The sequence below is a fragment of the Agrilus planipennis genome, unplaced genomic scaffold (genome assembly GCF_000699045.2).
Source record: "Agrilus planipennis isolate EAB-ADULT unplaced genomic scaffold, Apla_2.0 scaffold82, whole genome shotgun sequence".
Lineage (NCBI taxonomy): Eukaryota > Metazoa > Arthropoda > Insecta > Coleoptera > Buprestidae > Agrilus > Agrilus planipennis.
The window spans coordinates 580527-596721 of record NW_020442454.1 but is presented as its reverse complement, the minus strand read 5'-3'; the positions used below and the strand labels follow the sequence as shown (position 1 = coordinate 596721).

The 16195-nt window shown below is 34.4% G+C and overlaps 1 protein-coding gene across 1 annotated transcript in view; it reads right to left on the bottom strand.

The window, feature by feature from the left end:
• LOC108736570 (homeobox protein aristaless-like) overlaps nt 1-14872 on the bottom strand; it is a 240590-nt gene extending 225718 nt beyond the window's left edge. Inside the window, exon 1 of the mRNA XM_018469038.1 lies at nt 14133-14872. Coding sequence (XP_018324540.1) covers nt 14133-14313 — 181 coding nt within the window. The 5' untranslated portion in view covers nt 14314-14872. The remainder of the gene's footprint in view (nt 1-14132) is intronic.
• Between the last annotated feature and the right edge of the window lie 1323 nt (nt 14873-16195).

Below are 16195 nucleotides of genomic sequence, written 5' to 3'. Positions count from 1 at the left end.
AAAAGGATACGTCATAAAAACCGCGTCTCGACAAATAAATCACAATTAAGTGAAACGAAGGTAATAAATATCTAAACAATATTAATGAAAGACGCGCATAAACCTAATTAACTTTTAACAAGCGCTGCTTTTCACTTTGCTCGTCGGCCGGGAAAGAATCAGTCTTTCTTAGTTGGCCGCGTTGCGCTGTTAACTTAGACCAGTTCGATATTAAAATCATAATAAAGTTAATTCGGTTCAAGACGTCGCATTAAAAGTTGGAACGCCGCTCGTAAATTCTAATCAGCGTTTAAAACAATGTAGCCGCGAGCTAGACGCCAATTAGCGCGCGATCTGTTCGGCCGGCAACAAAGAAATCTTTTCCGACCAACGCCATGCCACACGGCGCCATTTTGAATTTTTGAATAGTGTTTCCGACCCGGCCGCAGCACACTATTGCGTCCGCTGATGCATTTTATTAGTGCGTTAGCTATACGATTTACAACACCTGCCGCATAGAAATTATTCGATATCCGCACAACGTCGATATAACTTGCCCTTAGTTTAAAATACGACCTGGAGAATATATCTGCCTGCTTGATGTATCTATACATGTATACACACCTGATTACTGTTTATTGTTATTTTACTCCTAATTAGGCGAAATGCAACTAAATGTAAGTACCTACTTTGGTTGCACGCACATTAATCAAGTTCGCTGTAAAAAAGAACTTTATGTCTTATTTATATCGCAAAGCGTGTTCAATTAAAATAAATAACTATTTATAAAACTTTAAAATCTAATGCAATTCGTAATTATATGACGTTGAAAAATTGCACACGTCCATTAAATATATTATGTACCAAGCAGATTAATATCAATAATTAATAATATATACTGGTGTATACGGTGGTGCACTCTTACGAGTTCAATTGTAAGTCACGAAATACATAAAGGTGCATTTAGACTATGCGTGCAAAATTAGACACCGCGCCGTTCTAAACGTTCGGCGGTATTTAGCGAACGTACTTTCACTTCGGAGTTCTAAAGTGAGTAGCTATAGCCTTTGACGATAATTTTCTTTTTTCGAATTAGTTGTTTCTTAAAGACTTATAGACTTTCACTATCCGAATCTACACCAGAATTATAATTCGGCTTACTTGACCATCTGATTATTAGATCCTATCGGTCTTTTCGAACATGCACCATCTCCGTTTCTCTCTTTTAAATTATTTAGGTTTTATTCTGCAAGTGGCTTCATTTTAGCATAACCTACAACAATTTCATCTGCGAAAACTCGAAAATGGGCAGTTTTTCATCTTAAAACCGAAAAACATGTCAATTTAATGACTTATTCAAAATGTATAATCAACCATTTATTTTTAACTTAAATTGTTAAGATCGTTCAATAAAAAAATTAATAAAACACTTGACGTATGACGATTTGGGGCTGTTTGCAAATCCTCTAGCTTCAGCATCTAAAATAGTGACAGTATGAAAATTCATCCATACGTCAACTGATTTTCACGGAATTTATAAATAAACATTACCACGATCGAATAGTCATACTAGCCTACAATTTTCATCGACAGTTTTTGACCACCCACAGGACGTAAGCATGTTAATCATGAGCACATCTAATATGTGAACTATTTCCTAATAAAATAATAAAGTGGACTTCGAATATTTTGGGCAGTATTAGTTAGGTACATAACCTACAAAAAAAAGTGTTACTTTTGTAATCTAATTCATCCAGAAGGGGTTGAAACGGGATGGAGAGTAGCATTACTTTTTCAGGGAGAGGCTTTAACTTCACAAATATACAATTGTTACAATTCAAACATGTCTTTTTTTTTCAAAAAGGTCACATGTATTCTACTGAATTCTAAAAAGAAATAATGACTTTTCATCAGTAAAAGACTTATCGTAAAATAGGCATGTCCAAAAACTGAATCATCAAAATTGTAAGCCATTATGACCATTTGGCTGTGGTAATATTTATTTACAAGTTACGCGAAAATCAGCTATAGTTGTTCATAAATTTTCGTACATAATACAGACCTTAATGTTACGTCCAAAGCGTTTTACCATTCGGTCCAAAGACACACCAATTTTTTTTATGAATCTTTGTTCTGTGCTATCTTAAAATTCAAGTACAACGTAAATTCCAATGTGAAAATTCATTTTTAATTTTTCCCACTATAAACTACCTCAGGTTAATGAGGGAAAATTGCTGCTATTGTCACACCCTCGTCGGGAATCGAACCCGGGACCTTAAGCTTTATGGACCAATGTTCTGACCACTAAGCTACGAGAGGTGACAACGGCAACAACGACAAACCGTACTTATGAAGTCACTGATCTGTCGAACTAATGTAATTATATTAATACTATATATATATATGAAACACTTTGACTTTTAATAGGGGTTAATATCAACCCCCAATGTGAAAATTCATTTTTAATTTTTTCCCACTATAAACTACCTCAGATTAATGAGGGAAAATTGTTGCTGTTGTCACACGCTCGCCGGGAATCGAACCCGGGACAAAGTAAATTGTTTCCAGCAAGGGAGAACAATGATGATCCTTTCGAAGTCAATGTTTTACATGAACAATTTATTACATAATGACATTGTTGCCTCCAAATTTATAATGTTATCTATCTATAAGCAATTAAGCGAACATGTTGGAGCTGTTGTACGCACCTCGGTCTCGTATAATTATTAATTAAACTCAGATAATAACGAGTCGGGTTAGAATAGAAGTATATGTAATAAATCTAGTGGCCTGCACTGTGATGCCTAATTATCAGAACCTTTGATGAAATTAATGTTCTCAATTAAATCAAGCACGCAGCTACGTCACGAAATGGCACTATTTGCTTTATTAGTCGCTCAAGACCGTAGAAGGATTGCTGCAATTGAATTCTGATTTTCTCTGAAACATCTGTTTTCATGACATACTGTCATTATTCCAGTGGCAATTAAGGACTCTGTGTGCTCATTATTATTACTAGCTGCACTGGTATCTCTACATAACGACATCACTCATTTACAGAAGCAACAGTGTTCTGAAATTATTTTCTTGACTGATGTGATAAGTTAATTTGTCGTAATCAAGTAAGTCTTCACAAAAACAAAATTACAAAAAGACTTTTATGAAACTTTGCAGTATCCATTGTCAGTTTTTAAGATATAACAGGTCAATTGAAAAGTCCCCGGCCTAAAATAGTAAAACACATTTTTTTTGCAAAATTCGTTTTTTTTATTCAACATAATTCCCTTCAAGGGTGATACACTAATTATAGCGATCCTCCAACTTTTCGATACCATTTTTGTAGTACGATTTGTCCTTTGCTTCAAAATAGGCCTCAGTTTCGGCGATCACCTCTTCATTCGACGAAAATTTTTTCCCAACGAGCATTCTTTTGAGATCTGAGAACAGGAAGTAGTCGCTGGGGGCCAGATCTGGAGAATACGGTGGATGCGGAAGCAATTCGAAGCCCAATTCATGAATTTTTGCCATCGTTTTCACTGACTTGTGAGACGGTGCATTGTCTTGGTGAAGCAGGACTTTCTTTTTCTGCAAATGCGGTCGTTTCTCGGCGATTTCGTCCTTCAAACGGTCCAATAACGCTATGTAATAGTCGCTGTTGATGGTCCTTCCTTTTTCAAGGTAGTCAATGAAAATTATTCCACGCGCATCCCAAAATACAGACGCCATAACCTTGCCAGCCGACTGTTGCGTTTTTGCACGCTTTGGAGCGGGTTCATCGTGTGCAGTCCACTCCGATGACTGTCGATTGGACTTCGGAGTGAAATGATGGAGCCATGTTTCATCCATTGTCACATATCGACGCAAAAACTCGGGTTTATTACGCGTGATCATCTTCAAACACTGCTCTGAATCATCAACTCGTCGTTGTTTTTGGTCAAAAGTGAGCTCGCGCGGCACCCACTTTGCACAGAGCTTTCTCATACCCAAATATTCGTGAATGATGTGATGTATACGTTCCGTTGATATCTGTAGAGTGTCTGCTATTTCATTCAATTTCAATTTACGGTCATTCAAAATCATTTTGTGGATTTTTTTAATGTTTTCGTCCGTAACAGCCTCTTTTGGGCGTCCACTGCGTTCACCGTCTTCGGTGCTCATTTCACCACGTCTAAACTTAGCATACCAATCCTTGATGGTTGATTTTCCTGGGGCAGTGTCCGGAAATTCGTTATCAAGCCAAGTTTTTGCTTCAACTGTATTTTTTCCCTTCAAAAAGCAATATTTTATCAACACGCGAAATTCCTTTTTATCCATTTTTTTCACAATAACAAAAGTTGCTTCACTAAAAATGCTATAATTCACAAACTAATGATCCGACAGCCGTCAAATTTATAGACGCGTCTTTTGAAGGTTAGGACTAACTGAAAATTATATGGATTTAGTTCTGGTGCCGCCATCTATGTGTCAGGCCGGGGACTTTTCAATTGACCCTAGTATTTTTTCTGGTGTGTTACTCTATTTTTCTTAAATCTTCTCTCTTTATTATATCCCTGCATTTGTTCCTTATCAATTCCTTCATATTTATCCTTTCCCTCAACCATTCCCTCACCTACTCTCTTCAAAACCCTCTCCCTCTATGTACCATAATTACTCTTCATCCCTATTTTCAATACTTTCTTCCTCCATGTTTCCTTCAGACACGTATAAAAACTGAACAAATTCTTAGCGCATCCCAACAAAACGTATGTATAACTTGATTTTTCGAGACAAACGTACTACTTGTACCTTATACCAGTTAATAATGATATACTGCAGAAACTGGATTACAAACGGATGCACCTACGTATCAAAGCAATCTATGTATCAAAAATGTGCAAGATTGTTGAACGAAAATTCACTATCAAGTACCAGATTAGTCTCCCAAACATACATTGTTTTTTGATTATTTTGCCGAAAATTGGTTGGAGAGCTGGAGATTTCTGTTATATACGTGGACAATATACAAAAAAAAGTCATCGAACAACGAATTCTGTCGAGGGATGGAACAAACTGTTGCAAAAACCAAGTGGTAGGATAAAAAGCATGGTACATAGTCTACTTTAAGGTAGAAGCAGAGAGGACAAATTGCGCTTTCGTGAAATACTAGGTTAGGTTAGGTTAGATTCGCTCGCTGTTCTAAATACGCATCAAAAATCACCGACGACCAAAAAAACTAACTTTTCTATATCTCGGGAACAGTATTTTTTCTGGATAAAAGGTAGGCTATGTCCTATCCTGTATCCCTGACAATATGTATACAAAATTTCATGATAATTGGTTGCGTAGTTAAGGAGTGAAATGGTAGCAAACAAACATTCACATTTATAATATTAGTTAGGACGAATTGGGTATTGAAAATTCAAAGAACAAGAAAATTTGTTTTATGTCAGATATGATGGACAATTAAGCGGTTTGAAGGCGATGGAAACCTCAGTTTGTGTTCGACAGCCCTTTTATTAACCAGTCTTTGAGTAAAACACTCAATAGCAAAAAAAAAATAAAGGGAATCGAGCTTGCCGACGACTTTCCAAAACTGGGTATCTAACAACACACCTCACTGTTCCAGAACCAGCCGTTAGCATTTGCGGTAGTAATGAGCAAAATTGGTCTTCGTTTTGCAGTATTAGTGTTGGTCTCGCGAAAATGTCGTTATTAGCCGCAAGAACAAGACCGAGACTAAAACCAGGCCCGATTTTGCAAAACCAAGACCAAATACACAAGACTAAATGAATGATTATATTTTATTACTTCCGATGGATTTATGAGTTAAACTATTTGAAGCAACTTTAATATAATTTTTTTCTTGAAACAAAACATTTTTAGTATTTGAAATTTTCGTTTCGGTTTACTGCATTTTAACACTAAATATACATAAAAAAAGAAACTTTTCCACTGTTTAAAAAAAACGGTTCTACAAAGATATCCTGAGAGTAAGTATTCTTTGTTTCTATGTCTGTCACATGGTTGAAATATAGATACAAACTAATTATTTTTTGATATTTTTTACTTCTTTCAAATTTATACTATTTAGTTCGCTAAAAGGTCAATTTAAGCATTGAAGGAGGGGTAAGTCCTCGAGTTTTCATAACTCTTACAACTTTCAACACTATTTTCTTTAAAAGTCATGACAAGCTCGCATGTATGACAAAAAACAATATTTAAGACAATTATTCTATCGGTAGATCGAGATTATATCAGCAAGACCAAGATCAATACCAAGACTGGGACAGTCTTGGTTTTGCCTTGTTTATCACCAATTTGCGAAAGTCTCATCAAGCAATAAATCGCATAATGGCCGTTTCAGAGCTGTGAAGAATCTGGGAAACACAACCAGCAAGTCAGAATGTAGGCAAGCAAAGGTTTTCATTTCCCCTACACTATAAACAGGTGAGATTGAGAATTATTAATATCGCCAGAAAGAAAGCCAAGCCATATAGAACTGCGTTACCACAGGAATGAACTGGGATTAATGAACGATTAAGTAATAGGAACGTCTACATATAATAAAAATGCTCCTCTCATCAAAAATTGGAAGATAATAACCTTCATTCCATTTATGGGACTGTCTTAAAATAATATTATAATAACTTGTTCTTCCCCCTATCAGTCACTGTGAGCTCGAAACTGTTAGCACCATTGCTACGAGTGGTCGAAATTCACTTTTGTGAACAATTTGTTTAATTACTTTCTTTGTGTTAAAAATTGTTGGAAAAATTAAATTTAAAGGAATTGTTTGTAAATAGGTATGCAACACATCGTACAATTCAGCATAAGAAATTGCTGATACTAACTTTCATTTACGTGATACTACTTTGCCCTTTGTTGACTTTAGTATATAACATTTATAAAAACTTTTTCATATTATGATTGTAATTCAACGGGAAGTACGTGCATTAATAAGAAAAAATATGTTATGAAAAATAGGGATTACAGGTATACGTATGTATATACCACCGAAAGTCGCACTCTGAAGATTGCTAGCGTGATATACAAAAAGGATAATAACATCGTTTAGAAGTTTCTCATGTGTTTAACTTTTAATTACGGTCTTACATAAAAACTCTTCCCAGTCGGTGTTCTCTTCTCAGAGAGCCAAAACTACTAGAAAATTATATAAAAACCTAATTTTACTACTACAGTAGAGTTTTGTGTCCATATGTATATAACGTTTTTATTCACAATAATGCAATATGCACTGCATTCAGGCAATGTAATCTCCTTGAGAAGACTTCAAACATATTAAAGCATTTGGGACACGGTGTATGTACCTGGTATGATGTCGAATGTTGAGACAGTGACCATAAAAGGTTAACTTTTTTCCTTGATTGTTAAGAAAACAATCCTGCAATAAACAAGGAACCCAGTGATGCGTGTGACTTCCTGTCTTTATTTGTTTCCAATAATTGATTTCGAACTGTTTGAACAATAATTCTAGATTGTCTTATTTGTCTAATAAAACTTCGGATTTTGCACGTTTCAACGGATGTAGGTATTTTAAAGTAGAATAAATAAAACGCGTTTGGTTTGTTTCACAAATTTGTATTTTATATAGCCTTGACGATGGCAGTCTATAAACAAAATTAAACAAAGAAGATATGCATGACAATAGACGGAAATGAATTAATTTCATTCCAGTTAAGGAAATCGACACGTACACTTCATCGAAAAAAATCAGATGATAATTAATTGGTTTTCGAGCAATAAATAAATAACCACTAACTAGCAGTTTATTAAATCGATTATATGTAATTACACAATTAGGAATATACAAGTTAGGTAAACGTACATATGAAGAGGAGTAATAATGCAACAGCATTTCTCTTGAACTCCTTAGTTATTAGAATCAGAGGTACAAAAATGCAGCATATTTTAAACATTGCCATTTTTAGGAAAATGTATCGATCATAGCACATTCAAAAACTGTCAAACGTTAAATTTGCTAATTTTTCTTAAATGAACGCTTTTTTATAGAAGATAGGCGGATATACAATAAAAAGGACAGACGAAGAAAGGCTAAAAAGATATAATGCTGTAAAGTGAGAAATAATTAGGAAGCGTAGAGCACCTAAGGAACAGTGGATTGATATGAGGTGTAAAGAAGTAGAAGAAAAGTTTGAAGGAGATAAAACGGATGATGCTTATAATATAATTAAAAGGAGTTTTAGAGAAGTAGGGTACAGTAATAATATAAGAAACGAGGTAAGGCTCATTTTGATAGAAAATGAGGAAAAGGCAGACAGGCGAAAAGAATAGAGAATTAGAGAACATATACGCAGACCATGAGTTAGGAGATATATTATAGATGAACTAGGTTATCCCATAAAGAGGGAAGAGTTAGATGTAGTATTAAAGAATAATAAGGTACAGATGGGATACAGGCGGAAATTTTAAAACATGTCGGACAAGAGGTTAGAGATCGTATGTTTAAGCTAGTTAGTCACATTTACGAGACCGGGAAAGTCCCAGAGGATTATAAACGGAAAGTGGTAGTAACCATACCTAAAAAGAGAGGCGCGGAGAAGTGCGAGACATTTAGAACAATGAGCTTAACTTCCCGTGCGTCAAAAATCTTTACTGGAATTGTACAGAGAAGGATTAAAAAAGGGCGGAAAAACTAATAGGGGAAGATCAATTTAGGTTTAGAAGAAATAGAGGAATGCGGAAGGCCAATCTAGTTTTACGAGTAACAACAGAGAAAACGATAGAAAAAGGAAAGAGCGCGTACATAGGATTTGCAGATTTAGAAAAAACTTTTGACAATGTTAAATGGGACAAGATGTTAAATATACCTAAAAATGTAGGGATGAATTATAGAGACAGAAGACTGATACTTAGTTTGTATAAAGGGCACTTATAGAGCTGGGGCTGCAACGTAGAGAAGTAAATATTAGGAAGGGAGTCAGACAGGGATGCACACTGTCACCGCTGTTTTTTGATCTATACAACGAAGACGCTATCAACATCATTAAAGACACTGTACGGATAGAAATAAAAGGGCAAAAAATAAGTATACTTATATTTGCAGATGATGTAGAAGTATTAGCATTTAGCAATGAGGAGTTAGAGATAAATTTAAATAAAATGGAAGCGGTTTTGACAAAACAGTATTGTATGAAAATAAACAACAGCAAAACAAAAATACTGCTATGCAAGGAAAGAAAGGAAAAAAGCGAATATAATTTTGGGAGACGAACGATTACAAGAAGTGGATGATTTAAGGTATCTAGGAAGTCAGATAAGTCAGGACGTAAAGAGTAGTAGGGACATAAAGTAAAGGATACCGCAGGGTCGAGTCGCCTTCAATAAAAAGTCACTCTCGCCAACGATTAATTTAGAAATTCTAAAAAGATTGTTAAAAGTGCATATTTCAAGTGCGGCGGAAAAGAAAAGGTTAGAAGCATTTGAAATGTGGTGTTACCAGCGAATGATGAAGGTAACGTGGATATAAATGGTTAGAAATGACGAAATTTGATGGGTTAATATTTTATTTACATATTAGTTAACTTTATCAAATTTCTTAAAATCCCTTAATACCTTCCAATCATACTACAGTATTAAAAAGAAGACAGAAAAGATAATTATGTCAGTCGTAACATTGAAAAATAACGGAAGGATACAAATAGTATACGATCCCCCCAGAAAAAAATTGAATTTAAATTATAATAATACCACAAAATTTTCATATTTCACTAATTCCAAAAACAACAAAATAAATTCTTAGTCAACAAATATGTAGACTGAAAAATGATAGGTATTGTCATTTTTGAAAATCTTCGAAGTATGCGACACAAAATAACTTTTACACCTTATTATTTCCCTGGTATCAACCAAAAGCAATTTTGTTTATTTAAAGCACTGTTTCTAAAATGTTTACATAAGTAAGTACCTACGATTATTATGATAATCCACCAACTTTTCTAATCATAATTTACAAAATTGCCAAGTATTCGATTTGTTTTGATGGACAAACATAAAATTTACTCCAATATCTATTCATGTATTAGGTGCACCTTGTCTGTCGTTTTAAGTTTAAAAGGTCATCCTAATAAGCTCCTTACTTTTGAGTGATAAAACGTTACACTTTAATGCAAATTATTAGCTTAAATATCTGGAGCTATATAGTGTAACAGCAAAACAAGTGCGAAGCTTTGGAGGGTGCAAATTAGATGCAGTAAACAATCGCATGGTAAGTTCAGCAGCGTGGTTAAGGGCAAAAAAAATTTATAAGACAATCACAATAATTTACAATTTGAAGCCGATCCTTTGTATGAATTGACAACGCAGGTGTCTCTGAATAATGTAGTGCACTAAACACTCTGAGGTTAACACGACAGAAAATGCAAAGATTGCCGATTATTGAACGTCTATGATAAATATAAACAATTAAGTACTGCACGTAACGTTTAGACTATAGAATATGGCTGATCAATATTCCGCAATATTTGAAAGGTAACATCTGGAGGCACTGTAGAGTGCATCTTTTGATAGCATCACAACGGAGAGGATACAAAAAGTACCCTAGTTAACGAGCCGTCAATGGTTGAGAGCAGTTAACAGTTTTGCAGCCGCATTATCTTATAGTCATTCGTTATCGAAAGCGTCAACTGACGAAACAAACGTACCTATTCGTGACCTTCGCAACAGGCAGGTAAATTTCACGTAATTATCACTACATAGTATAAAACAAAGTCGCTTTCCCGCTGTCTGTCCCTATATATGCTTAAATCTTTAAAACTACGCAACGGATTTTGATGCGGTTTTTTTTAAAAGATAGAGTGATTCAAGAGGAAGGTTTATATGTATAATACATGCATAATATAGTAGGGAAACACTGATAATTTTAGAGGCTATTCGTAGAAAATAGCTACTTATTGTAGGATTTAATAATAATGTTCAACAACGTCCTTTTCTAGTGAGAATATCGACTTTCAAACTGAGATCACGTGATAAGCACGTAACTAACTGCAAGCACAGGTTTTAGGTGAGATTGATATACAAAATGCAAAGAAGATAAATAGTATTTGTATTGCAGAATGAGTACTGATATTACAGACAATACATATTATGACTCCTCATTAATTTGAATTAATTTATAGAGGGTAGAAAATTAATTTAACTTTACTGTTTAAAAAATTAAATATTAACCTCTTCAAAAAATCATTCTCACATGCTTATAATTTAGAAATTCGAAAAAAATTGTTAAAGGTGTGTTTGAAGCGCGGCGTTGTACGGGTGCGAAACATGGACAGTGGGTGCGGCGGAAAAGAAAAGATTAGAAGCCTTCGAAATGTGGTGTTATAGGCGAATGATGAGATAACGTGGGTAGAAACGATTAGAAATTAAGAGAAGAAAGAATAAAAGAACAGAGGACTCTATGGAAGTCAATAAAAAATAGGCGAGATAGGTTGATAGGACACAGGCAGAAACAGGAGTTAGGAGGGGTAGAGGTAGATCTAAGTTAGATTACTATTCTCAAATAGCTAAGGATGTGGGTTATTCTAGTTTTAGGGAAATGCGAAGATTAGCTCATGATAGGAAAGAGTGGAGGTACGGGTCCAACCAGTTTTAGGACTGACGACCTTATGAGGACGATGATGCTTATATAGTTATAACATTTTGTTTCTGAAAAACTGTACACGTGCTGTCATCTATGTCAGGTACCTAAATAACTATATTACGAAAAGTTATTTAATTTTGAAATATTCTGCTTGGGCGACGCTAACATTAATTTTATTTATTAAAACATATCGCTTTTTGTTAACGCTCAATTTTACTACTCATCAAATTTACCAAGGGTTCCAAATGAAATCGACTCTTAAGGAGTAAACTCCAAAAGTTCTCAATGGTTAGTATATTCCTTTAAAACTGTCCGATGTGGATCATAATTTCAATGGACTACGATTTCAACGGATTGTAATTTTGATCCCATTGGATCAAATTAGCCCCGGCGTTAACATTTCCGACAGAACACAGACCACCCTGTATGCTGCCATTAAACAGTGTTCGATGAATAAGTACAAATAGACTATGAACACCAGGGGCGCAACAAGGGGGTGGGGTCCGCGGGTGTCCAGGCACCCACTCGATTGGGTTGGGCATCCAGTCAATTCCAGTCAATATAGGTAATAACCCAACTTGAAAGTTCGATTCAAATAGTTCCAGCTCGTCGAAATGACCTTTTTTTTGGTCATTTAGTCATGATGAGAACAGCCGAACTCGATTTTTCGATTTTTCCAATACAATGCATTGTTGACCTTTTTTTTGTAGTCATTTTTGGAGCACCCAGTCAATTTGTAACGTTGTTGCGCCCCTGATAAACACCACCTGTATTAGAAAATATTGTGGAATTCAATTATACTTTTACATACTCAAATAATCCATCTACAAAATTTACTTGTGGAAAATGCACGATCACGCTTACCGTAACCCTCTGGGTCTCGAATATTAATAACGCTACCGTAAAAATATCAACTGACATCGTATAATATAATAAATAAAATCACAATTTTGTCACAATGTCAGCAATTTAGATTTAATCTCTGGAAATGTTTCAAACAAGAAATAAGGGAAAATAGTGAACCCCATTAAATCCATTTGTAGCCCTTCAAGAAAGGGTAGCTAAATATTTAAAAATTAGTTTACGTGATTCGTAAATAATTAAATATTCCTAAGCAATAACAACAACCTCATATATACACATAGGTATAAATAGGGTGTATATCTGTTTTTAAAATTTGCAGTTCAGTCAGAGCAGAGAAAGTTCGCTCTCTGTTTTGATTAACGGGGTAGAACTACAAGTTCCTCTTTCTCTTTTCATTTTCTTCTGCTAATAATACAGCCATTAGATACTATTATTTCTACTAAAACTGTTGATTTCGGACATGGTGAAATTGTCGTTGCTACATGTAAGCTAAACTAAAATAAAAACATCTTTCACAGCACATCAGTTACATTTTTGTCAGAAAAGTGGACGAGGAACTGTCCGTTGTTGTCAGGCGACGGACAGCATAGAATCGTGCTGTAAAGCTGCGTTTTCCTCCCTGCTTTAACGGGCAATTGAGCGACAACCTATTTTCTACATGGTTTAAGCCAATGTGTCGCACTTTGATGGGTTATAACGTTATAAAATAGTAATCGTAGAGTAATTTAATGAACTAAACGCAAACATAAAGTTTTTGTAGATACTAAATCGGCTTCGAAAAATGACCGAAAGGTTCTCATCAAATTCGATTGTGTTTTCTTATGTATATGAGCGATTTATTCACCAATTTTAATTATTCTTTTTTTATGGAATATATTATATCACAACGATGGTCCCATTTTTTAAATTTTCTCTCCAAGAACGATAAAAAATAGTGGGAAAAATTAACATCGTTATTTTGGTCAGATCTTCTAACTATTTAGTTTAAGTTTATGCATGTAGGCAAAAAAGGTACTAAAATCAATTTTTACTTTTTATACGTCAGTAGGTATATTTAAATTGCATAAAATCAACTTCATTCTTTAAATGTAAGGTAATTAAAAATTAGGCGAAATTTTAGGAAAAAAGTCGCTTTCATGTCTCCTCGGAAAACTTAACTAATTGATTTAGACAGGATAAAAATGGATAAAATTGTTTATATAATAGTACAAAAACAAATATATCTATATCCTATTAAATTAACAGTGAGCATCTAAAAAAATTAATTCTTTCTCTAGCGTAACAGAAGACTGATAATACGATAGGTAAATTAGTCATCGGGGTGCCTTCGTTTTCATCATTTGCAAGACGGAATTAAAATCGAAAGTGAATTTCTCACCAGATAAAACATTGAAAATATTAGACACCATAAGAGAAGAAAGTAAGTACGTAATTCCTTCGCGGATGTTACTTGCTCTCACGGGAGGGATACTTCCGGAATCCCGGAAAGGGGTGCCGTAGGACGAGAAAGTGAAACATAAACTCCCAGGCTTAAGAAATGGCATTTACTGTTTTTAAGGAAAGTAATTTAACATCTGCCGCGTGGAAATTGTCTCCCGAATCGATTACAATCAGGAAAATACATCCCTACTTTCCATGGGGGTAGTTACTACTGAGTCGTAAGTGATGTGCTCCTGATTCTAATAAGGCTTACCTTTGCCATTGCTTTGCACGGCTTCAGCTTCCCCGTCCATTTTTTCCGAATTGTCACCCAGATCTACCAAACTTCTGATGGAGAAAACAGACTTCGCCACTCTCATCTTACAGTTGTCTCCTGGTGAAACCATCTCTCTTGGTCTTGTTGACAAATCCATTTCCACGCACTTTCCATCCATTATTATTTTTATTAACTTATGTTCAAAAAAGCGATAAACAACAAAATAATTAGTTGTTTGTTTTTTTTTTCAGTACCACGTTAAAAAAATTCTTTACAAAGTAGGTCGTGGTAAGTATACCTATTCCAAGAAGCTAATAGGTATTAAGTGCCAACTTTGTTGTTCAAAAAATGTTCTTTATCGGTTTGAAATAGACCAAATTTAATAGATATGTAAAACAGGATAATTTTCCACGTGTAACTAATTACCAAAAACAATATACATCTAATTACCGATATAAATGCTCAAAACACACAACACTAAAAACCGATAACACCCACGAACAATTAGAATTCTAATTACTTAACTCATTTGTATTGCCGACGACTATTTTTCTGATAAGTAAGTTAATGTTTATTTTTTTTAATGCCAGTTAAAATACTTTTCATCGCCTGCCAATATTCTGAGACTGCCTTATATTTAGTTATAGCTTATTTTTTTTATATTACACCTCCACAATTACAATAGAACACACTCTTTCATGAGTACGGGAAAAAGTCATTGATTCACAACACGAAAATATCACAGTCACTGAATCATTTTATAGTTTTGAATTAATCAAGATTGGATTATAGTATAGTTAAAGTTAAATGTTAAAACTATACAAAGATATCCTGAGAGTAAGTATTCTTTGTTTCTATGTCTGTCACATGGTTGAAATATAGATACAAACTAATTATTTTTTGATATTTTTTACNTTGTATTGCCGACGACTATTTTTCTGATAAGTAAGTTAATGTTTATTTTTTTTAATGCCAGTTAAAATACTTTTCATCGCCTGCCAATATTCTGAGACTGCCTTATATTTAGTTATAGCTTATTTTTTTTTATATTACACCTCCACAATTACAATAGAACACACTGTTTCATGAGTACGGGAAAAAGTCATTGATTCACAACACGAAAATATCACAGTCACTGAATCATTTTATAGTTTTGAATTAATCAAGATTAGATTATAGTATAGTTAAAGTTAAATGTTAAAACTATGTAGCACCTACACGTGCAATGAACTTTAGATGTTACCTAGTACACGTGCAATGTACCCAGTTAAAGAAATCAAACCCGTGCGCGAAAAGTTTTCTGATAGTGCGCGAGACACTTCGATTGTTGTAAACAGTAGTAGCGTTCGATAATTTTTCTCAGGTGAACTGACTTGAATACAGGAACAGCAATCAAGGCAAGAAGGTGCGCCACGGTCAGGTAAGTGGGTGCTACCTGGGCTGAACCACCAAGAAAGGCGGTTCGTTGAGGCGGAGTTTATGATCGTCGATATTTATCATCGGCCTCGTTACTGTCATTTTAAATAATCGTTCGTTTACATTGAATTTTCAGCTCATTAGAGTGAAGATTGCTGGCTGAATAATTTTCATTGCCCTTAGGAAACAGTTGTTATGAGAATCGAATTTTAAAAGGCAAATAAACACTAACTAACCATGTGAAACATTAACATAATGGTTTCATCTGAGGGTTGCAACCCTGGACTCTCGTCTTCATAAAATATTTTTTTTAATACCTAGATACAATTAGTTTTGTCCATTACAGTAGATATTTAGGAACTCTAGGAAAAATACTATTTTGTGGTCAATTTTTAAACACCTAACAAATCATATTTCGAATAATTTTAAACGGCTCCTATCAAGTAGTTTCTGACACAAAATTTATTTCAACAATAGTCATTTGCTTAAACCTAGATTTGCGTGCCTACTTCGTACAATTTGCTCTAAAGCCAAACAACATGCACTTTGTTTTCGTTAAACTTAATTTTAAGTTTATTCTGACATAATCAGTTATAAAGTACTTATTTTGAGCTCTTTATTTAATAAATATATTAAACATTTCC